At 39.6% G+C, this 23910-nt stretch overlaps 2 protein-coding genes across 9 annotated transcripts in view; both read left to right on the top strand.

Annotated features, from left to right (window-relative positions):
- The first annotated feature begins 194 nt into the window (after nucleotides 1–194).
- On the top strand, nucleotides 195–6240 carry slc66a1 (solute carrier family 66 member 1). 4 transcript variants are annotated; one of them, XM_041055923.1, is made up of 8 exons: nucleotides 195–342; nucleotides 2397–2593; nucleotides 2690–2819; nucleotides 3253–3340; nucleotides 3818–3972; nucleotides 4079–4171; nucleotides 4472–4657; nucleotides 5776–6240. In XM_041055923.1, the coding sequence occupies exons 2-8, from the start codon at nucleotides 2403–2405 to the stop codon at nucleotides 5860–5862; spliced, it is 930 nt and encodes a 309-aa protein (XP_040911857.1). In that variant the 5' UTR covers nucleotides 195–342; nucleotides 2397–2402; the 3' UTR covers nucleotides 5863–6240. The 4 variants fall into 4 exon arrangements, with proteins under 4 accessions (XP_040911857.1, XP_040911865.1, XP_040911849.1 ...); XM_041055931.1 differs by having other exon boundaries at nucleotides 197–342; nucleotides 2400–2593; XM_041055915.1 differs by lacking the exon at nucleotides 195–342 and adding an exon at nucleotides 1604–1735 and having other exon boundaries at nucleotides 2400–2593.
- A 1654-nt stretch (nucleotides 6241–7894) lies between these two features.
- Nucleotides 7895–23910, top strand: part of nr1h5 (nuclear receptor subfamily 1, group H, member 5) — a 34563-nt gene continuing 18547 nt past the window's right edge. Inside the window, exons 1-10 of one of the 5 annotated variants that reach the window (XM_041055894.1) lie at nucleotides 7895–8010; nucleotides 11721–11860; nucleotides 15419–15817; nucleotides 15912–16052; nucleotides 16199–16323; nucleotides 19057–19155; nucleotides 19249–19345; nucleotides 20120–20236; nucleotides 20378–20467; nucleotides 20553–20666. In XM_041055894.1, the coding sequence (XP_040911828.1) occupies nucleotides 11764–11860; nucleotides 15419–15817; nucleotides 15912–16052; nucleotides 16199–16323; nucleotides 19057–19155; nucleotides 19249–19345; nucleotides 20120–20236; nucleotides 20378–20467; nucleotides 20553–20666 (1279 nt within the window). In that variant the 5' untranslated portion in view covers nucleotides 7895–8010; nucleotides 11721–11763. Of the gene's footprint in view, nucleotides 8106–11708; nucleotides 11861–15418; nucleotides 15818–15911; nucleotides 16053–16198; nucleotides 16324–19056; nucleotides 19346–20119; nucleotides 20237–20377; nucleotides 20468–20552; nucleotides 20667–23910 lie in introns of all 5 variants that reach the window. The other 4 variants (XM_041055869.1, XM_041055863.1, XM_041055879.1 and 1 more) reach the window with 4 other exon arrangements.

The following is a 23910-nucleotide window of genomic DNA, read 5'->3' as shown; positions in this document are numbered from 1 at the left end:
CATGTTCACCCACCATCATGTTCTAGCTGTAAAATGAAAGGCACCATTCAAACAAACTGAGCAGTTTCCACTCCCAGGCTTCAGAGTTAAACAGCTGCAGTGATCTCTGACAAGGAGAAGTCGGGCATCGACATACAACAGTGGCACGTGACAGAAGCAGTGGAAACTTAACCAGAGATTCAGACGAGCTGACATCAGCGTGGCGAGGTGCTGAGTCGTCAGTCTGACAGATCGTCAGCTGACACATTTTATGCCTCAGAAACTGCGGAAATAGCCAAGTAAAGTCCTTTCTCTCTGCCTTTTCATTCAAAGTCTGACGGTGGATTGAATCATCCTCTCCAGGTAGGATGTTTTCTCTTTACAACTGTCTTTGGCTGTAGTTGATTTAATGTCGGGGGGAGATGTTGTCACTCGTCACAAAGTAAAAGTGACATTATAAACTTTTTGTGTACTGTACGTTTTGTGTACTGGGAACAACTGGGATAGGTTCTTAATTAATTATGATAGACACAACTCATCATCTCTTCATACATAAAAAAAACAGTCCTCTACAGACTAACGACCTCTTCGAAGATCACTGAGTAACAACATTTGCATACAAGCCTGTTTTACGTCGGATTAACCCTTACGGACCTGGATATGAAATTGTTTTTCACGGCCGCACACTAAAATGCAAAGCTTGTTGAAGAATGTATGAGGCCTCAGGACTAAAGACTGAATTACCATGTGCAGCGAAATAATCCACTTTAACAAGGCTTGTTGATATGTGATGAGAGTGTGTGAAATGTGTGAGCGCCGGATCATCAGATTGGCACCGCTATATTGTCCCCGTTCAAGAGAAAAGTAACATTAACATGAAAGCATACCATTAGCTTGTTCCGCAACCTTAATAAATCTTACAATTGAACAGTCTGCAGCAGAGACTGTCATACATGCACTGTTATGCTGTAAATCCTGAACTGTGTGAAGCAGAATAACAATTTAGTTCTCAACCTTCGAAGTCATAAAAAATCCTCAGAGGGAAAGAAATATTTGCATCAGAGATCAAAGAAAGTTCTGCAGCCCCTACTGACCTCAACTATACATGGCAGATTCATTATGTCCCCAGCCACCCAGAAACCAACCAGTGCAGGAGAGCTGAATTGATTAGTTGATTAATCAGTCAGTTGACTGACAGAAAAGTAGCTGGCAACAAGTTGGATAATTGATTAATCTGTTAGGTTGTCTTTATGCAAAAATGCTAAAAGATTCAATGGTTGCAGCTTCTCAGATTTGAACATTTGCTATTTTCATGAGAGTAAGTAAGACAGTAAGTCACGGTGGGATTTTAGAAGGAAAGAAAAATAACTATGTTGGATGTATCCATGATGAAGACACTTGTTCTTTACAGTACCTCTGTGACGGAATAATATCACCTTGACTAACGTTTATTGTGTTTTTACAATTATTATGAAAAAAGATAAACTTTCTTGCCATACTCATTTTTATGCTTCTTAAGTCCACGTTGTGTTAAAATGTGTTATAAACAGTTTTTAAGGTTAAAGCTTTATTTAGAAGGCGGGACTGTTTTTTTTTTTTTGTGACTGCTACGCTGAAAACGTCGTGACGTATCAGCGTGGCGACCAATCAGCTCACGGACACATCGGTCTTGTTTACGCTTCCTTGTTATTTCTCCGCGGTCCGGGTCAGTTTTGTTTTGCAGAGGACTTCTGCTGGGATGTCCGAGGCCACACAGGCAAGATAATTCTCTTCTTTTATTCATTCCCAGTGTGAAGGTTTGTCGACGTTTGCGACGCACAGGCCACAGACGAGCACTAGCTGTCTTTTATTAGGTTGTTTTTGTCGTCGCTAGCTGGTCGCTAGTTGTCTAACACGTTTGGTATATTTACCCCCTGGTTTCTTTTTACTGTATTTTGTGTGTGTGTGGGTATGTTGGGGGAAACCTATGTTTCTTTTAGCGTTACCCAGTAGAAATGACTGTACTCACACCACCACTTTGCTCAGTCGCCTCTGTCTTGATCTAATCAGCGGAACAGCAGCAGAATATGGATCTGAAATAGGCGGTTTTCATCTTGTTTTAAGTATCCTACAGCCTTTAACCCCTTGACGACTGCGTTAACTGAAAAACTAAGTTATTTTGAAATTTGTGGTCCGTATGTGATGTTGTTTTTGATGTTTATATGGCTTATTTTGAGACTGTGATGAAGCTCTGAAATTTCACATCTGTACCATATGGTTGAGATTTTTTTTTTTTTTTTTTCATTTTTCATTCGGTGCTTTCTTGGAAGCACATTGTTTGTAGGCTGGCGACGTAATGACATACATAAAGCTGTTAATAAATTAATAATTGTTATTGCCAGTAGTCCTTGGATCCTTACAGAGACTCTTGTCTCCAGCAGAATATGTGGACAGATGGAGCCGTCACACAAACCATTGGAACGACCAGTCAACCGGCCAACTTCACCTCTTTGTGCCCTAATGGATCCAAATGGGTTTGGGAAGGGCTTGGGGAATGTGCCCAGGATGCGAGGGATATGGCCAGTGTCTACTTAGGCCTCCTGTCAATCCTGTGCTTCATGGTGTCTTCTCTTCCGTAAGTGTTTTGATGTCTGTGTCTCTTAGAGGATGTGCTTTTCATTTTATCTATACCCTTTGTATAATTCTGTTGTTTTGGTTGTGGTGATTTCAGACAGTACTACAGCTCGTGCAAAAAGGGCAATATGGACAGTGCCCTTTCTATTTGGTTCCTGCTACTGTGGTTGGGAGGTGACAGTTGCAATCTAGTGGGCTCCTTCTTGGCAGACCAGCTTCCACTTCAGGTGACCTGTGGTGATATAATGTTTGCCTCAGTTAAAGTGTTTGACATGACAACGCTGAGTGGTGTCAGTTAATCAGTTTTAGTGTCAGTTAATCTAAAATCACTGTTTTTGATCAATTGTTTGGTTTATAAAATGTCAAAAACAGGGAGAAATGCTCATTAGTTATTAAAACCAGATAGCCTTTTGTAAATAAACAAAAGCATCTGTTTTATACTGTTAGGACCAAAAATGCAAACAAATTGTCATATGTCTTGATCAATGACTAAAATGTTTAATGTCAATTGATGAACTTAATGTAATGTAATGTGTCAGCGTCACAGTGGGCGCCATATAATGATAGAAAATAGCTTTTTCATGACAAAGACTTTGTAACGACAATCTAACTTCCCTTCATCTCTGACTTGTTATGTGTATCTTTCTCCCTGTCATCCAGACATATACAGCCATTTATTACGTTTTGGCTGATTTACTGATGCTGGCCATGTACTCATACTACAAGATGAGGAACAAAATGGCTGAAAGTGAGTGTTTTACTTTGTTATTTTTGTTTTACTTCTCAATTTTCCTTGTGCTGAGTTTCAGTGCCTTCTTTGTATCCTAGCTCCTCATTTAGTATCCTGCTCTCACAGGCCTTTGTTCTCATACAGAATAAACATAAAAAAACACCAACATGTATTTTATCCTCAACTGTAAAACTGCAACCATAATCTTTAATGATTCAGCTACTACCAAGGCACTGCTTATTTCTGAGAGTTTTATCTGACATAGCTGCTGAATAAACAAGCTTCTTACATCACTGCTGATGAACAATGATCCAACACTAGTCCAGACTGAGGATGAGTACAATCCCTGTACCCTGTAATGATGTCATCACGTTTTATGTTGTGGTGGTGTTTGTTCCCCTACCTACCTTTGACACAGTAACCCTTGCCCGGAGGAATGTGCTGAGTTGTCTTTTCCAATATGAACAGTAAACTCAGGTTCTGTATCTTTCCCAGACAGTAGGGTTTTGAGGGTGGTAGGTGTAGCCTGCGTCCTGGGTTTCACCGTAAACCTCGTCCACCCTCCTGGGTTTGGCACCCAACAGGAAATGATTCCTTCTGGGTTCAGAAGTCGGGCCTTGCTCTCAACTTCTGATGTCAGCCATATCAAGGTGAGTCCTATTCATTTGTTTAGTTAGTGGCCTGAGTGAAGTGAACTAGTTATGTCTGGATGTTTTTTTCCACAGTGACGTTGTATCTGCCTGTCTGTCGCTTCAGGCTTTTACCACTAAAGAGATTATTGGTTTCTCCATCGGCTCAGTGTCGTCAGTGCTCTACCTCTGTTCCAGGCTCCCCCAGATTTACACTAATGTGAGTATGACAAAGTGGGTTCTGCTACTAATGGATAAATTCTTTAGCACTATCAGCTGCATACTGTAGGTGCTGATGCATCACTGAGTAGTCCAAAGTATGTTTGTCTTTAGAGTAATGTTGGTAAAACTACATCCAATACCATAAATTATAAACAATGAAATTCAGATAGTCTGGTATAGAGGTGTCAGTCTGGTGCAACATACGTGACGGCGGTGTAAAACAGCTTCTCTTTCTTTATAAGAAAAAAGACTTTTGTTCTTCACACTTCCCCTCCCATCCTTTCATGTCTCCCCCCAGTTCAAGAGGAAGTCAACAGAGGGAGTCTCTTACTTCCTGTTCGCGCTGGTCATCCTGGGAAACACCACATATGGCATGAGTGTCCTACTGAAGAACCCTGATGAGGGCCAAGGCGAGAAAAGCTACATGGTCCATCACCTGCCCTGGCTCATCGGCAGCCTCGGGACCCTGTGTTTAGACCTGATTGTATCCTTTCAAACAAATGAAAAAAAAAAACCCAAAATATGGCCACTGCTGTTGCTGCCGCCGCCATCCGGCCTCTGGGCTCTCCTTAATCCCATGTATGTGCTACATTTTAGGCAGTGCTGAGCGGTAAGCGAGGGCAGTTCATCAGAGGTTCAGGTCTCGCGACTGTGTGTGTGTGTGTGTGTGTGTGTGTGTGTGTGTGTGTGTGTGTGTGTGTGTGTGTGTGTGTGTGTGTGGAAACACGATACACAGTATCAAAGGTCCAAACACTAACAGTGAATCTGGCTTTGTTACACTAGTGGCCCCTGGAGGCCACATGTCTCTTTATACTCTACAAAAGTGGTGGACTGAAGTATCAAGTTGCTTCTCTCTGTGTTTTCAGTGTAGATATAGATGACGCAGAATCATGTGACATGATGATGAATGGGGCTTGTAGTTTTTTATGGGCTAGTCCTCAGACTAAGATTAGATAGATTAACCTGTTAGGCAGACCTGGGGTAAAAATCTATTATTGTGTACCTTGTTGCCCTTGTGTGTAGTCAAGGAATATTTCAATATAGAGTTAGATGAGAAGATTGATACCATCCTCCTATCTGTGCAGTAAATACAAAGCTGGGAGATGGTTAGCTTTGCATAAACTGTATATAACGAGTAGAGTCGCCAGGAAGTCTCTGCACTTGGCAGAGAAATCCAGCAAACCAAAGTGTGTTGTTCTTAAACTTTAGTTTTTACATGGATCAAACAAATAAGACATAAAAAATAAGTGAATAAGCCTGTTTCCTGAAAATGTCAGACTTTGCTGGCAAGGCGGGGATAAGATTAGGTAACAATAATGGATACAACTTAGTTGATACTGTAATTAAGTTACTAAAAACATTTGCCCCACAGTGAACCCTGAGGGACTCTGAGGCTCAAGTTAGTGTCTGCTCCTCAGAAAAATCCCAAATGTTTTGATTCATAATTCATAATTGATTCATAATTTTGATTCATAATTTCATTCATAATGAGCTTTTCTTCATGGTTGTGTGTTTTACTAGCTGAACTCCTCTGACATTAGCTGGTTTTGCATTAAACAGACTCTTTCCCAGGATGTATTTCCTTAACAGTGTGTGGTTCAGATCTCCATGCAATTCATCATTTACCGTAAAGCTCCGGAGGAGGCGAACAGCGGCTACGATGAGACAACGCCACTGATGGGGAGCTAAACCAACACACTAAGGCTGCACTGGTGGGATACAAGCAGACACTCGCTTCCAATGAACCCTCAAAATCATATTTACAACACAAAATCAAGATGAACAAAACTGTACGTTAGTTTAATTTTATAGTTTTTATTTATTGTGCTCTTTTTTATGTTTACAATTATTTTTTTATCTGCAAAGTACAGTGGCAGATGAAGTTCTTCACTTGATTTCAGCTTCTGACTGACAGTGCTCTTTATTTTTTTTTATTAGAGTTTTAAAGGGATATTTGAGAGTTTCAGGTGTGGGACATGAAACTCTTCCTGTCAACCTGAACTCCTCCTGATTTTAGGTCACAACCTTAATTTGATGTAAGGCCTCTGATAGATATCAGAAACCTGCTGGTTGCTCAACACTTTGACAGATATAAAATTAACCTCTACATGAAGCCCTGTCTCGTTTACAGTTTACAGTTTTTCAGGATACCTCTGTAACATAAGTCTTTTATTTTTTGGTCTCTCAGACAGGTATATGCAGTTACATGTCTCATTGGAAAAGAAGAAATGTTTTGTAACTTTGTAAAAAAAAAATTGTAGTTAGTTAATTTTTAATAGATGTTTAAACTAAGTGCCAAAATCAAAAAAATGTTTATTGAGCATTTATGTTTTTTTGTGCATTTTAGATACCTTTTTAATTGTAGTCCTACAATTTATTTTATTTTTTTTCCAAATACAAAAACTTGATCAGTTTTGTTTGCACTGGTGAGAAAAGTCACGTAACCTGACTCAGATTTTCACTACTTTGTTCGATTTACACAATTTCTTTTTCACCATTTTGCACATTTTGAAGCAAAAGTTGGTTTTGTACTTTGAGAAATGTTAAATGTGTTTGGTGGATCAGTGTACTGTAAACATTAAACATATGAATAACACTGTTGATCTATTCCTTTCATTCTAGGTCAATTGAGTCATTTACAGTTGGTCCCAGTTTGTTTCCTATTTGCTTTGAATTTTTTATAACTGCTCCTCTTAAGAAGAAAAATGCTATCACAGCCCCCTCCCCTTAAAACAGTTTACTCTCTTCACCTCCCACTTTTTTGCAGCCCGGCAGAGGTCAAGGCCTGCTCTTGGCCTTGATTATGACCTTTGACCCTTTGCCCCCACTGACCTCAACCCCCAGCCACTGTGTTTGGCCTGCTCCTGGGAGGCCTTGACAGCCACGTTGTTTTTCTTCATTAGCAGATTCACACTGGCCTCTCAGTTGCACCCTCGTCCCCCGTAACACCCACGCACACACACACACACACATCCACCCACACACATACACACACACAGAGACACACACACACATTTTTTCTCACTATTAAACATAAAGCAATCCCATACGCTCAAATTAGTAAGGGCCCACCCATTGAGGCAGTAAGGTCAGTACTGAAAGAAATCAAGCGTTCAGTAAGTGTGTGTGTGTGTGTATTGGGTGGTGGAGGGTGTTATAGAGTGTGGTTGTGAAACAGTGGCAGATAGATTGTTAAGCAGACTGGGGAGTTAGCAGGAAGAGCCTGTGATAGGGAGCATGCATCCATCACCAGGGATGGACAAGAGCCTGTTTATAAACACTCTATACTGGGAATTTCTTAATGAGATGATTCCAGTTTCTACTAGCGGGGGAGAGGAGGGGGTCCTCTGTGGCTCAAAGGTTGCCAGTTCAAATCCCAAGTGCAACCAAAGGGCCCCACACTGGTAATTTTCATGATAGACCTGTGTTATTTTGCAGTTTCCCATCATTGACACACATAGTGACACACATTACCTTCAAATGCTGTTGTTCCCCCGCTGTGTTTTTCATGTTTTCCCAATTCATTCCCATAAAATGCCTGTGAATTATATCCTCTCCTCACTGACAGATTCTTGTCCCACTAGAGAACATTTACAGGAAAAGCAGAAGATCTTTGGTCCGGGTCCCGCATGTCCAGCTAAAACACACATGAAGAGCAACTGTCTCATTTGAAAGGTTCTGTTTACTTTGTGTGTTTGTGTGTGTGTGCGTGTGTGTGTGTGAGAGAGAGAGAGAGAATGGAGGCAGGACTGTAGTCAACATTACAAAAAGTGAGCGTTGAAACCAAAGCGAGAGGACGCACTGGAACGCTCAACACAGCGGGAAGGCTCATCAGCGGTGAGTGTTCCTAACACAGCTGAAAGATAAAAGGTGTTGTGTAGTGATCCTGACCTGAAGATCAGTAGGTTCATGTCCTGCATCCAGTATGTCCAGTAAGTGTTGAATTTGGTGTAACTGATCAAACTTAGAGGGGTTGTTAAAAAGGATGTTTAACATTACAATTTGACAATTTGAGTTTTCTCCTGCTGCGGTATGTTATTCAGCACTTTGCTGTCGTTCCAGTGTATCTTACAGGAATTTCTTTTGGTGAGCTCACATAGAATAAGTAACCTCAAGACAAGAAAGTTACCATTGTCAAACAGAGTTGTATGCAAAAAGAAAAAAACGAATGAGTAAAATGGGATACTATAGGGATACTATTAGCACTGTACTGTTTTTCAGCCTACTCGAAGGAAAAAACTTGAAAAAATGTTCTGACAGTTGACAAAAATTCAGTAAAATCTTGGGCCTTTTTTTTCCCACAGCCCAGTTTTTGACTGAAGTTACAGGTGCTATTATGAATACCACTTTTTACATGCTTCATTAAGGTCCAGTGGGGTACTTTTTTTAATAGGGTTCAGTGTGTATTCACTGTATTTGGTTTAATCCTTCATACATGACTTCTATTTCAAAAAAGCAGAGATGAAAATGAGCAAACAATGTACTCTAAAAGTCCGATCTCACAATAACCTCTACCGAACTGAGGAAATGGTTTCAAACAAATGCTTCAAGTGGACATTACTAACATTGGACAATTTACATTCCTTCTCACTCATGATAGCCAAATACCCCACAACGACACTCACTCACATATGCTCAGACATAAGCTATCGACTTTACTCGCAAAATCGTGAGGCCACTTTACTGTGAGCGTGAGTTTCCTGCAAGAATCAGTAAACAATCCAGGCCATTATCGAGCTGCAGCTACCAGCCAGCAGCTCTCTGATAAAGAGGGGACGTCCTGAAGGGATTTATGATCTGCTGAATTTATCTCAGGCCTGTGCTCTGAGTGATTCAGGACTAATGAGTTTCATGAGTTTGAACATGCCATTCCTTTTTGTTTTCTTTGGTCTGAACCATAGAGGAAAAGTTGACTTAGTTGTGTATTTCTGTTTGGTTTGTTTAAGTTTGGGTTAAGTGGAAATGCCAAACTTTGCTGTATTTTTCTAGTGTTCATCTCATCACACTGCATTCCTTTTCAGGCATCACAGTTCAGTTAGTTGGTGCAAAGAGAACGAGTCCAGTTGAACAAACCTTGATTAATGTTAACAAGCTCAAAAGTCTTTCCCTCTTTCCTCCTCCTCTCCTCGTTCTTTCGTGACACCCATCTCCCTTGGGGCGAGCCCTCATATCCAGGCCCGTGTCCAACAATGTGTCCAACAGTGTGACACCTCCAGAAGATCCATGGTGACACTTGCACGCTCTCAGATATTGTCCCCATCATTTAGTGTCACTCAGTGCTGCTGCCTGATCTCTGCTTCCCATCCTCAGAGGTCAGAGACAGTTGGAGGAATGGTCTGAAAACAAGTTAAAAGTTTTGGTGAAGCTCTGACTTTTCCTCTAGTGCCACCATAACCTTGACATTTGAGGGTTTTAAATGAACAACACAACAATTACATTAGGATTGAGGAGCACTGAGGTACAGATATTCATGTTCCCCACAGGATGAACTGTACTAACTTTTTTTGTAGTCCCATCATCAGGTCAAAACTTTGATTTGTGACCAAATACTTGCAAAACCAAATTGCCATCAAGCCTCTGCTGTACTTTGTGTTTAGTGCTAATAAGCAAGTGTTAGCATGCTTAAATTCTAAAATACCTATACCTGCTAAACAAAAGCATATTACTATTATCATTGTGACCATGTTTGGCTACTATGCTGATGTTAATGAGGGCTGTCACCAAGAGGGAGCATTGGGTGGCCACAGGGATGCGCTAGCATTTAGCTCAAAGCAGCACAAAGCAGCTAGCATGGCTGTAGACTGTACTGTTTCATCATTCAGATTTTGCTTTAACAACAACTCTACAGAAAAAGACAAAAAAGAAAGGAAAAAAAGGAAGAAACAGAATGACAATATTAAATCAATAAAGCAAAAATATATTCTCACAGTGGGCTCACTGCTGATCCTCACCAAGTTTAAGATGGACTTTAAAATAATACTAAAACCTTAAAAATAATATTATTAATGTAGTTTTTATTCCTTTCACCATGTACAGATAGGCTTCCATTGTTAAATTTATCCAGTCTGTTGACTGTATGACTTCATGTCTTTATACTTTATGCCCCTCAATAATTTATTTTCTGTTATTATTCTTTTTCCTCTTCTGCTAATTTGTAGTTTTCAAATGCAATATTTTTAGTGTTTATATTTTGGTAATTTTAATTACTCTAAAGTTAAAGTTACTGCAGGCTTTCCACATTTTTTCTCCTTTTTATCTATTTGCTGTCTTTAAGTTTGTGCTCGTCCCTTTCCTACAGTTCATCTTGAAGCAGTGTTGTCATTGTGAACTGTGGCCACACTTGTACCAATTTACCCTTTGGACATAATCTTCAAAAGAAAGACAACGTGTAGCTAGCAACCAAATTCCTGCTTCATTTGTCATCATGATCGATCGTGATCACTCCAGTGAAGGCTACAGCTACACTGACCATGACTGGCTCTCCCCTCACCCTTTGCAATCCACTGGTCAGCCCTGGTTCCCATAATGAGCCAGTGAAAGGGATGATATGCGGGTGGGAGGACGCAGTTAATCCTCAGTAAGCATGCTGCATGTCAAACAGCCCTGCTCAGAGATGAGCAGGCCAGTGCTGAGGTCACTCCTCTGTCTCCTCTGGGTGGTTTCGGGCCTCGACTCCTTTCGCTCTTTGCTCGGCCTGGTTAACTGTCTGTGGGGGAGGCCGAGGTCCTCGGGCCCCTTAAATCTAACTGCTGTCCAATATTAACTGCAGCACAAACAGAACAGTGGTAAACAAAAGACAGAGTAAACACACTCCCAAGGCTCAGAGGACAACGTGGACAGACATAAGCATGCACAGCACACACAGACACACACACACACACGTTAAGAACAGAAAATAGTTGAGTATAAGTCATAGAGTTTGTTTAATTGGACTCAACCTGTCAAAAGCTTCATAAAGAGCATTTAGTTCATGAGATTCTCAGGATTTTTTTAAACAATTCATTTAATGATGAGATTTTTTTGGTACAACTCATCAGATTAAATTGAGAAAATATTTCTTTTGCCCAGCCCAGCTGTTGTGCTCTGGGACACATCTGTTCAGTCCAAATCTCAACACACACTCACCATATACACACACCATGAGTGCTGAGTGTCCCACACTCTGCCCACGAGGGATAAGGTCTCCATCTTTCCCTCCATCCATCCTTCTCCTCTGTTCTGATCTGTGAAGTCCCAGCCAGGTCCAGCTGTTTGGACCACAGTCCCATCCCTGTCCTTCATGGGTGTCTCCGCTTTCCCTTTCGTCTATCCCCCCGGGGACGGATAAGACCTCCTCCAGCACATCATCCACCACAGACCAAGTGCATCAGCTGCACTCTTCCTCTGCTTTTTAAAAATAGGCTGGGACATCAGCCTGGACAGCTTAGAGACCTGAACACATCTTGGGGATTGAGGAATGTCTCTGCACTTCCCAGATCCTTCATATCTGTGTGAATCCTCTGAGTAATTGTGTGTGTGTTTATGTGTTTGCATGTGTGTGTGTAAAGATAGATCCTGTATTACTAGCTGAAGAGAGGATCTTCTGTCCAGATGAGAGAGTGGACTGAGTTGGAGATGAACTTTTCAGCAGGGGGTTTTCTCTCCGCCTCGGATGGTTTCTGCTCCACCGAGCAGCTCCAGTACTACGGTGAGTCCACAGTGACACTTCTTTCTCTTCTGCTCCTTCGAGTTTTTTTTTTTTACTTCTTCTCTAAAATAAGTTGTGACATCACAAGATAAAACACGGAAGATGGACTGATATGAGATTTTTGTGATGCTCTGTCTTTACTGGACTTTTGATACTAACACATATGAACCACCTACTAAAGTAAGTGCATGAAAAACTGGACATGCAGACATGAGTGTTCGTGTCTGATGTGATTTGAATGTTATGTGCAAAACGCTTTCAGTGTTATCAGTTATAGGTAAATCAATTCAAATGATAGTGTATTACTTCATTTGTTTCACTGACAGGTAAATATTTCTTACCTGGAACAGAAAGGAGGCTGCTGTAATTTGGTTCACCAAAACTACAAACCTAAATTTCTCTCTTACTTCATTTAGCTCTTGGTTTAACCTCTTCACATTTTTTAAGATATTCTCCTTCATTCCTTTGTGGTGATGTCAACTTTGACAAATTGCATTTATAAAATTCAAAATACACACACTGATGTGTGTGAGATTCTACCCCTTTCTTCATCTTTTCAACATGAGTCAGCTGATTTGTTAAATCCATCCAATGCTAATTTAAAGCATCACTATTTAACTTTTGAGAGAGGAAATAACAGTCTTACTTCTTACAAACAAAAAACTGAATTCACAGCCAACACAATTTATCCTTTTCATTACACTCAGGGGTTTGCTGCTGCACCTTCATGTGGTCTGTTTTGAGCAGTAGCTTATGGTGGTTAATGCTACTGTTAGATTACTTTAGAAAACTTCATATACATATTGCTGTAAACTAGACACTACTGAGTCAGATTCGTGACTATGTGATTTTTTTTATTGGATTTCTACTGTAACATTTGTACATTATTCCATAATTGTCATTTGTGTTTAAAAGTTACGCAGGCTCACTTTATGTAAGTGGGTCATTTATATATAAAATTGTTATACAAGAGGATGTGGCTGCACAATGACTGCACTCTCTGTGCAACACAGCCTCATATCATTCCCTCTCACACTTGATGAATGAACGCTGAGCATTTATTTACCACCTTTGAGAACATGATGACATGGAGAAAATAGATCTTGAGGAGATTCAGCTGGCTCACTGCATTCGCAGCACACATGGAGGCTGAGCGTGCATTGGAGGATCTATTTATACTGACGTGTATCATCAACAAATTCCCCCCTGTTGTCTCCTCTCTTGCCCTTAAGAGGAGGGGGAGGTGGGGGACTTTGGAGGGGACTCCATGGGGGGTAGTTTGCTGGTGTGTGTTGTTTGGCTCTCTAGCGTGCGTGGGATGGAAGGGAGGTTGAGGAGTGTTTAGATAGCGTTCAAATGGTTTACAAACAGTGCAAACCACAGCTCTGTCACATGCCGAGAAAGCAAGGACCCCCCCACCCAAACCATCGCTGTCACAGTCTGGTTGAAGACAGGAAACATCTGGAGAAAGAATGAAAGAGAGAAGACAAAAGAAGGAGTAAGGACAGTTAATAAGTGCCCTTTAAACTGATGGAGTAGGGGTGTCAGTCCACTGAGGTCTTAAGATGCAGCAGCTTTTTTCGTCTACAAACACCCATCATCAAAACTCTCCAAAGTACTGTGGGACCAAATCTGTCAGCTCTATCAGTCATCAATGTTCAATCAGTAAAGACTGAAGGTTGATAACTGATAAATCTTGACAGATGCATGTACAGACTCTATAAATTGCACCTTAGCTATATGCATGATTAGGGTTAAGTTTGCTCTTTATTTTGCCTCAACATAGAGACGCAAAGCTAAGAAAAATAATGGAGTCAGAATAAAACAGTGAGAGTACCAGCCCTTGCCATGTTCTTTAGACTTCTGTGAGTCAGGGGGCAGAGCTGGCTGTGTCTTTATAAAATAAGGATGAGAAATGAGAGGGCATCACACAAGTCTGTGCTGCATGGACTCACCACAGAGACGCAGCATCCACAGTTCTCACTCTGCAGTCAAATACAGGCAAAATGCCAAAAAACAAAACAAACAGAAAAAGTCTTGAAGGTGATGAGCAAGAGACGTGGGAAGTGTATTTTCTATAAATCAGGGACGTGATGAAAGAGAGCGAGGAGCCTGAAAAATGGAAGCAACACCAGAGAGTTTTAGGAGTTGATCTGACTGGACCCAGAGCCTTTGGACCTGTGGGCCCCTGGGCCCTTTGCAGAGTTGCACCGTTAAGTAACCCATCAGCGGTCTTCAGGGTTATCTCAGCTCAGGCTTTGTGGCTTTTTAACAGAAAGTCTGTATTACAACCAAGGGGTGTGGAGTTTCAAAATACATGGCCACCTGTCAGATGGGGCGGTTCTAACCAAAAACTGGTGGCAAGTTGCCTTATGGGCACAGTAGGATCCAGTGTTTTTTTAACCTTGACACATACTAGGGACTAAAAATCATGATTCCCCCAACTTTATGGATGTGCATTACCAAATCCTTTTAATAACACTACTAAGCTACAAGAATGATTGGTTGACTGCCCCGTTAAAGCTTAAACATGCTATTCAACCTCATTTTAAAATACGTGAAATGCATTTTCCACACAATAATCAATATTATTATCTGCCCATCTTCATGTTTTGAAATGTTTTACCCTTTATTCTTGCATCTCCAGCAGTCGTAACACCCCTGACTGTTGGGTGGTCTCTCTTTTTAACATTACATAACACGTCCCACAGCAGTCCCAGTTGTACTGGTCCAGCTGTACTTTAAGAAGCTGCCAGTGGTCACACATGTTTTCTCAGCAGAGACTGGACTTGCAAAACACATGCTGCTTACCCACACTAAAAGATGTTTTAAGGCCATCACAACACTGAATGACCATTACAGACTTGAATGAAGTGTCCAGAAAAGAGGATAAAAAAAAAACCTAACTGGCACTGGGAGTTCTCAGCTGCATCCTGTTTCAGCAGTCTGAACAAGTTCACAAGGTCTCACTCTGCTTTTTATTATTTCCCCCAGGAGCCATAAAAGCAGTGAAGTCACACGAATCACGTAAGATCACATTCCTGTGACGCTCTTTGACTTGCAACAGCGTAATTCTGTTGCTTCAAATGTTAATTCACATTTTTGCCGTGCTAATGCAATCAAGTCTGCCTCCACTGTGTTTGCTTCTGTAGTTCGGATGAGTATCTGAAACCTTGATGGTACTGACAAGATTTACTTTGTGGGAAGGACACTTGTACCTCAGGCATCAAAGAAAAGGTTACAATTGAAGTTTTAAGCATCCTGTTACATTAAAGGGTGATTTAGGTTTATTACAGCTTGAAATAATCAAGCTACCCAACCTGTGGCTCTCACTCCCAAGTCCATTTGTTCCTGTTGAAGATGTAAATCTTTAAAAACTGGTCACACATATACAGTTTCATTTTCAATAATTTCCTAAAACAGCTGGACACCGTAGTTTTTGGAAAAAAGTGAGGTCTAAATGCTTGAAGACTTATATTAGAATCATCTTCCAAATTCTGGTATTGTAAAGGAACATTGAATCGGATTGCTCTGAACCTCCGTCCTTTTTCATTTCAGACATGCTGGCTGACCCTCTGGGCTACCCCCTGCAGGACCCTGACCTCCAGCTGCTCCCGTACAACCAACAACAGTACAGTCCTGCCAACCTGCCCTTCTCCCTCTACAGCTCTCCACCCTCCTCCACCTCCTCTCCGTCCTCCTCCTCTTCCTCCTCGCAGCTCTGCCATCCCCCGTACCACTACAGCTCTCATTGCTTGGAGGCCCCCTGTGATCCCTGTCCCGAGCCCCACTGTGGAGAACTGGCTCAGGGGCTTGGAGCTGTAGGTCTACCTCTGGGACGGAGGTCACGGGTGGGGTCAGGAGGGAAGAGCAGAGGTCAGGATGAGCTGTGTGTGGTGTGTGGAGATAAAGCATCGGGGTATCACTACAATGCTCTCACTTGTGAGGGATGCAAAGGTATTTCTTAGCCTGTTGTCTTTGTATTCTTTGTTTTTTATTGATTTGCTTTTAGTTTAAACCTCATCTGGCTCTTCTTTCCCCCTCGCTGCAGGTTTCTTCAGGCGTAGCGTGACTAAGAAGGCTGTGTATCACTGTAAGAGTGGTGGTGGCTGTGAGATGGACATGTACATGAGGAGGAAGTGCCAAGACTGCCGGCTGAGGAAGTGCCGCGCAGTAGGAATGCTGGCTGAGTGTAAGGGAAAACTAGTTGATCAAATGTTTAACTTATTACAATGAAAATCAAAGGACTGCTGACAGTAATCAGTATCTCCTAAAACAATACACATTTGACTAATATGACAATGCTTGAGTCTGTAAATGTATATTTTCTCTCCCCAGGCCTTCTGACGGAGGTGCAGTGCCAATCCAAGCGACTGAGGAAAGGAGGTAAAGGCAGAGGGCAGGATGAGGAGGAGAACACAGACAGTAGGAGGGTCAGCTCTACCAGCAGACTACCTGGACAGGTGCTGTGCAGCAGGACTGACTTGGCCCGTTGTTGACTGGATGGTTGCTCGAGCGAATGGCAGTTTTTTGCTCATGTCAGCCACATAGTGGTTCTCAAGACGGCACAGCTGGAGTCACTCAACAGTCACTAGATAGATTTTTAAAATATTTGTTACTGTCATTCATGTCCCCCTCAAGATGAGCTGTAAACACTTTGGTGATCCCATGAGTTTTAATCCACAACCATCATTAGGACAAAATTTGTCCAATACAAAACTATTGATGTTCCCATCAGCCTCAATGGGACTTTGTGTTGAGTACTAATTAGCAAATGTAGCATGCTGAAGTACTAAATTAAGATGGTGAACATCAAGAGGGGAGTTTTAGGTTTCAGCAGTGAGGATCAATTCCGTGTTCAAAAAGCTGCACTTCCTCGGCTGCTGCTGGTGGCTGGCTCCAGAAATGAGCAATTCTCCATTGACCCCCATGTTAAAATAGCCAACTTTACAGCCTAAAAAAAACATATTTACAGCCTGGTACATTTTTTGTTTTTGGTCTCCACCTCCGTGAACACTGTGGGGTGGGCTTTAGTATGGCCTCAAAATATGCCAAAAAAGGTCATAGTATAGTAAGGCTTCAAAATAGGCCCAAAAAGTCATACTTTAGTATGGCCTCAAAATGTCATAAAAATGGTCATATTATAGTAAGGCTTCAAAATAGGCTCTTTTTAGTGAGCCGAGCCAAAAGAGCTGGTTCTCTAAAAAGAGCCAGAATTCCCATCACTAATTGTGGATGGAGGCAGCGGTGAAAGCCGGTAAATATTAAATATTAAACATTTTAATATATTATTATTTTTATCATTATTTTATTGTTATCATTAATAATAATGTCAACAACAATAATAATAATAATGTTTCAACTGCAACACAGACTCTTTCAACGGTCGGTTAGTACAGCCTAAACTACAACAAGCCATAGTGTCACAAAAATCTATCCGAACAATGGCAAACAAAAACAATATGTTTTTTTAGGCTGTAAAGTTGGCTATTTTAACATGGGGGTCAATGGAGAATTGTTCACTTCTGGAGCCAGCCCCCAGCGGCAGCCGAGGAAGTGCAGCTTTTTGAATGCAGAAGTGATCCTCACTGCTGAAACCTACACCTCCCCCCTTGCTCAAAACCAATGGGTGACGTCACGGGTGCTACGTCCATGTCTTATACAGTCTATGCCAGGGGTTGGCAACCTTAAATACTCAGAGAGCCATGTGGACTGTCTCCCACAGAAAAGTAAACACCCGGAGCCACAAAACCCTTTTGACATCTAAAATGAGGATAACACTGCATATATCGTGTTTTTTTTTTTGTTTTGTTTTTTGTTTTTTTAACCTGTATGCTATGGATAAAAAACTATTGTGTTGCAGTTATGAAATCAGTGAACTGCTACAGAGAACACGAAATTTTATTTCTGCATGTAACAAAAACATTTTGAACTCTGAAAAAAAGACGCAGTAAAATACTGTGTCTATTTGAGTCCTCCTCGTATTTATGAAATAAAAATCCAAACTTAAACATTATTTTATTTTCCAAACCAAAAATGCCGCCTGCTGTGTTCCGTCATCACTTTATCGCATGCACTGGAGCGTGCAGTCAGCTGTCAACCTGAAAATGTTGCCACTGGGTGTTGCACAGCGGCGGACGCATATTTTGAGCGACAAAAAATTAAAAATACTGAACTAAAATAAAAATATATTTATATGAAATACTCATTATTTATTTTCCAAAGTCACAGGGAGCCACAGCAGAGGGATGAAGGAGCCACATGTGGCTCTGGAGCCGCAGGTTGCCGACCCCTGGTCTATGGTGAACATAGTAAGCTCTGCCGGCCAAACATTAGCATGTTAGCATTGTCATTGTGAGCTCGTTAGCATGCTTCCTTTAGCATTTAGCTCAAAGCCCAACTGTGCCTAAGTACAGCTACAGCTGTACAGTACACCTTAATTTTGTTTGGAAATTGTTGGTTATTTGTCCATTTCCTTTGAATAGTAGTTTGCAGGATAGTGGAGTGGTGGCTCTTTGATTAAATAGAGGGTCAGATGGACGTCATTTTGGATAACATCCTTTTTCATTTATTAATTTATTTTCTGTGGTAAATAAATTGAATAACTGAAATGTTTGCTTTAGGCTAATATAGCAAGTTAAATAGTTGACATATCCAGTTCTGCCATGAAGCAATCTTGCTCATGGTTTTGCAACAACGACCACAATAGCCTAATACACTCAGAGAATTAAATGAATATACCACAGTATAAACATTATGGATGTTTATGATGGAAATGATGGTGTGTGGTTGGATATTGGCTGGTTTATTGTTTTGATTAGATGGTTTGGTTGTTTGGTTGTTGACTAGTTGGTTAGCTGATGGTCATGTGGTTGATTGATTGAATAGTTCAGAACACAGAGGATTTGGTTAGTGACATGATTGAGCAGAGGGTTAGTTGGTACAGACGTTGTTTGTTGGATGGGTGGTCATTTTGTGGTTTGTTTTGTTGGCTGGTTAGATAACTTACTGGTTGGTAGCTGGTTGGATAATTAAACCAAACTGTAAACATTCCTCGCCCACAGGTGGTCAAAGTCACTTGACATTAATCTACCATCTCAAAGCTTTCTACCTTGTTATTTTTTATTTTATTGAAATTATATTATAATGTTGATACTAGTTTAATCCTGTGTTGTGTTAACTTCCATCTTCATCAGGCTTTGTCTGTCGGTCTAACACGAGAACAGAAGTACATTGTGGACAGGATGGTGGAGGCCCATCGACTGTACAGGGCACAGAACGGCAGCCACAGCAGGGTAGGTCACAGTGTGGAAACATTACTTGTTCTCCCAAAAATACAGTCAACATTTTCATGTTCTCCTGATGATTTATTGTGTGTATGGGATCAGTTGTTTGAGTGGCCATATGCAGAAGAAGGAGAGGGCCTGTCTGAAGTTGTATCACCCCACCTGCAAAGACTGCTGCAGTTTGCCAGGACAGTGCCAGGTAATAGAATGGGTGGATAGAATGTGATCACTGAAATCAATTTTTTAAGCCAAGAAAAAAAAGGAATCTGAAATTTTACAATTCTCTGCATCAGGATATTAATATCGGTGGTAACAATTTAACCAACGTTGAGCTACTTCAAAGTTTCATAAACTTTCATTTTCTAATGGAACTTTTAAAGGACAATGTTGGCAATAGTCTATATTTTTGTTATCCTTGCTGAATCCCCTGAAAAGACCCTAACTAACAACGTGTTAGTCCATGTCACAACACGGTCTGACTTCCCAATCCCATCTTTTGCCCTAAAGCCCTTTTGTTCTTATGCACATAAATTAAATTTAAAATTAAGTCACATTTTATAAAGCTCAATAATTTCCTATGACAACTGGACACTGTAGCTTTTAGTTCATTATTCAAACAGAAATAAACAGTGCATTGGCTTGGAACTATTTACAGCTGTGGATTAATACACATTTGGTATTCTCGTGAGTTGTTTGATTTTGAATTAACACTCAGACAGGAGTAAATAGTCTACTTACCGATTAGACAGGCTTTGGTGCAAACCCCAGTTTCCATGGTAATAGAGGAACATGTCACAGTGCAATGTTGTGGCTCACTGATGTGTCATTCATTTACTTTGCTTGTTAATAATAAAAAAAACGAAGACTCAGGATAAAGGAAAAGATACAGACATGCAGTGTTGTATATCTGTGCACTGTGTCTAGCCAGTGGTGCGAATATAATGTTATTTCAAAAAGCATGTTCTTGTTACAGGTTTTGACCTGCTGGATTTTTCAGACCAAAGCTCTCTCTTGTCTGTCTCTTCACTGGAAGTCATGTTTCTGCTCTCAGCCCAGCAGTTCTCCAATAACCCAACAAGCCCCAGTCCAGGTAAACAAACTGACAGGAGAGGAAGGAACAAGAAGGGAGGTCACAAAAAAATCACACACGGTGTTTCAGAAAATCTTGATTTATGGCTTTCATACAATTCAGTATGCATGTAAAAAAAAATTTTTTTTTCTCTATTATCAGCCCTGCAGGTTTTAAGTACATCTGCACACAACTGGCTGAGAAATGTGGAGTCAAAGGAAAACATCCACAGCAGGGCAATGGTCAATTCAGGTGAGTCCACAGATAAAAAGAAAAAAAGTTCACAGTATTTCACGCTGAAATGAACGAAGCATTTCCCATTTTCTCGTGTGAACAGGAAGTAATGAGGATCTCTTCGGGCCGGTGCTCAACTTCTTCCACAGCATGAAAACTCTGCGGGTGACGGAGGCTGAATACAGCCTGCTCACTGCTACAGCTCTGCTCTGCTCAGGTCAGACCAGCTTTCCAGTTTGTGGGCGTTTGTTTTTTAAATAATACAATCAGCTGTTAAGTCAAGACATGCAAGCGCTCTGCTGAACTGTAAATAATCACTGTGAAACCTATCTGGAGCTCTTCAGCAGGTTGTGATAGTAAAATGACGTCTCTGAATGATTCACTCAGTGAGTCTCAAAGGATCTGGCTTTAGGCTTTATTAGGGCATTAACACACTCTCACGCTCCATAGCAGGGGTTTTCAAAGTCTGACAGCTGTATTCAACCTCATACAATACATTTGACTTTTTCTATACAGTAGCTGTTTGGCAAGTTGAATACATCAGTCAGTGTCTGGATATAAACACTCCTAGAGTCGGCTCTTTGAAGTTTTTTTTTTTCATTTTCTCTTTGTTCTTCAAGCTGCACGTGATTGATCAATATGTGTTTGCGGCCTGTGTTTGTGCTGAGTAGAGGGGGAGGGGCAGTAGTTACACTCGCAGCAGCAGTAGCACATGAACAGGAGAGCAGGAGGGGCAGAGAGATAGAGAGCCAGGGACCACAAGAAACATCAACGCATTAGAAAGGTATAGTTAAGAAAATGAGTGACATCAGGAAAAGAAGTAAAATCTGGAACCATTTAAATTATAATGATAACACAAAGGCAGAGTGTAGAGTCTGCAAGAAAAGAATTTCATATAGAGCTGGCTCCACAAACAACCTGCACAGGCACCTGAGAATTGTTTGTTTAATTAAAATTTGATTAAAAGAAAAAAGCTGAAAGTTTAATATTGTTAAAAGTTGAATTGTAAATAATTGTTTTTTGTGTTTTTTATAATTTATTTTTTTATCTGGAGTAAATGAAGGCATATTTATATACTAAACATATATAAATAAAAAAATAAATTATGAATTCATTTTGCACATATTTTTACATTATTGTTGATAGTAAATTAAACAGTATGGCCTCAAAATATTATAAAAATGGTTATAGTATAGTAGGGCTTCGAAAGAGGCCAAAAAAAGTTACACTTTAGTATAGCCTCAAAATATGCCAAGAAAAACATCATAGTATAGTAAGGCTTCAAAATCGACCAAAAAAAGTCATTTTTCAAAACGGCGTCAAAATATCATAAAAATGGTCGCAGTATAGTAAGGCGTCAAAATCGGCCAAAAAAAGTCATTTTTCAGAACGACCTCAAAATATCATAAAAATGGGCATAGTATAGTAAGGCATCAAAATTGGCCAAAAAATGTCACTTTTTTTTTTGGCCTAAAAATGTCATAAAAATGGTCATAGTATAGTAAAGCGTCAAAATCGGACAAAAAAAGTAAAATTTTTTTTTGGCCTCAAAATGTCATAAAAATGGTCATAGTATAGTAAGGCATCAAAATTGGACAAAAAAAGACACATTTTTTTTGGGCCTAAAAATGTCATAAAAATGGTCATACTATAGTAAAGCGTCAAAATCGGCCAAAAAAAAGTCCAAATTTTTTTTGACCTCAAAATGTCATAAAAAACGTCATAGTATAGTATGGCGTCAAAATTGGACAAAAAAAGTCAAAAAATGTTTTGACCTCAAAATGTCATAAAAAACGTCATAGTATAGTAAGGCGTCAAAATTGGACAAAAAAAGTCAAAAATTTTTTTGACCTCAAAATGTCATAAAAAAAGTCATAGTATAGTATGGCGTTTTTTTTGGGCAAAAAAAGTCAAAAATTTTTTTGACCTCAAAATGTCATAAAAAACATCATAGTATAGTAAGGCGTCAAAATTGGACAAAAAAATGAAAAATTTTTTTGACCTCAAAATGTCATAAAAAAAGTCATAGTATAGTATGGCGTTTTTTTTGGGCAAAAAAAGTCAAAATTTTTTTTGACCTCAAAATGTCATAAAAAACATCATAGTATAGTAAGGCGTCAAAATTGGACAAAAAAAGTCCAATTTTTTTTTTACCTCAAAATGTCATAAAAAACGTCATAGTATAGTAAGGCGTCAAAATCGGACAAAAAAAGTCCACATTTTTTTTTACCTCAAAATGTCATAAAAAACGTCATAGTATAGTATGGCGTTTTTTTCGGGCAAAAAAAGTCCAAATTTTTTTTGACCTCAAAATGTCATAAAAAACGTCATAGTATAGTAAGGCGTCAAAATTGGACAAAAAAAGTCAAAAAATTTTTTGACCTCAAAATGTCATAAAAAACGTCATAGTATGGCGTTTTTTTCGGGCAAAAAAAGTTACAATTTTTTTTTACCTCAAAATGTCATAAAAAACGTCATAGTATAGTATGGCGTTTTTTTCGGGCAAAAAAAGTCAAAAAATTTTTTGACCTCAAAATGTCATAAAAAACGTCATAGTATAGTAAGGCGTCAAAATTGGACAAAAAAAGTCAAAAAAATTTTTGACCTCAAAATGTCATAAAAAACGTCATAGTATAGTATGGCGTTTTTTTTTGGGCAAAAAAAGTCAAAAAAATTTTTGACCTCAAAATGTCATAAAAAACGTCATAGTATAGTAAGGCGTCAAAATTGGACAAAAAAAGTCCAAATTTTTTTTGACATCAAAATGTCATAAAAAACGTCATAGTATAGTAAGGCGTTTTTTTTGGGCAAAAAAAGTCCAATTTTTTTTTTACCTCAAAATGTCATAAAAAACGTCATAGTATAGTAAGGCGTCAAAATTGGACAAAAAAAGTCCAAATTTTTTTTGACCTCAAAATGTCATAAAAAACGTCATAGTATAGTAAGGCGTCAAAATTGGACAAAAAAAGTCCAAATTTTTTTTGACCTCAAAATGTCATAAAAAACGTCATAGTATAGTATGGCGTTTTTTTCGGGCAAAAAAAGTCAAAAAATTTTTTGACCTCAAAATGTCATAGTATAGTATGGCGTCAAAATCGGCCAAAAAAAGTCAAAATTTTTTTTGACCTCAAAATGTCATAGTATAGTAAGGCGTCAAAATCGGCCAAAAAAAGTCAAAATTTTTTTTGACCTCAAAATGTCATAAAAAACGTCATAGTATAGTATGGCGTCTTTTTCGGGCAAAAAAAGTCAAAAAATTTTTTGACCTCAAAATGTCATAAAAAACGTCATAGTATAATATGGCGTTTTTTTCCGGCAAAAAAAGTCAAAAAATTTTTTGACCTCAAAATGTCATAAAAAACGTCATAGTATAGTATGGCGTTTTTTTTGGGCAAAAAAAGTCCAATTTTTTTTACCTCAAAATGTCATAAAAAACGTCATAGTATAGTAAGGCGTCAAAA

Source organism: Toxotes jaculatrix, chromosome 2 (genome assembly GCF_017976425.1).
Source record: "Toxotes jaculatrix isolate fToxJac2 chromosome 2, fToxJac2.pri, whole genome shotgun sequence".
Lineage (NCBI taxonomy): Eukaryota > Metazoa > Chordata > Actinopteri > Toxotidae > Toxotes > Toxotes jaculatrix.
This window is presented reverse-complemented; position numbering and strand designations above follow the sequence as displayed.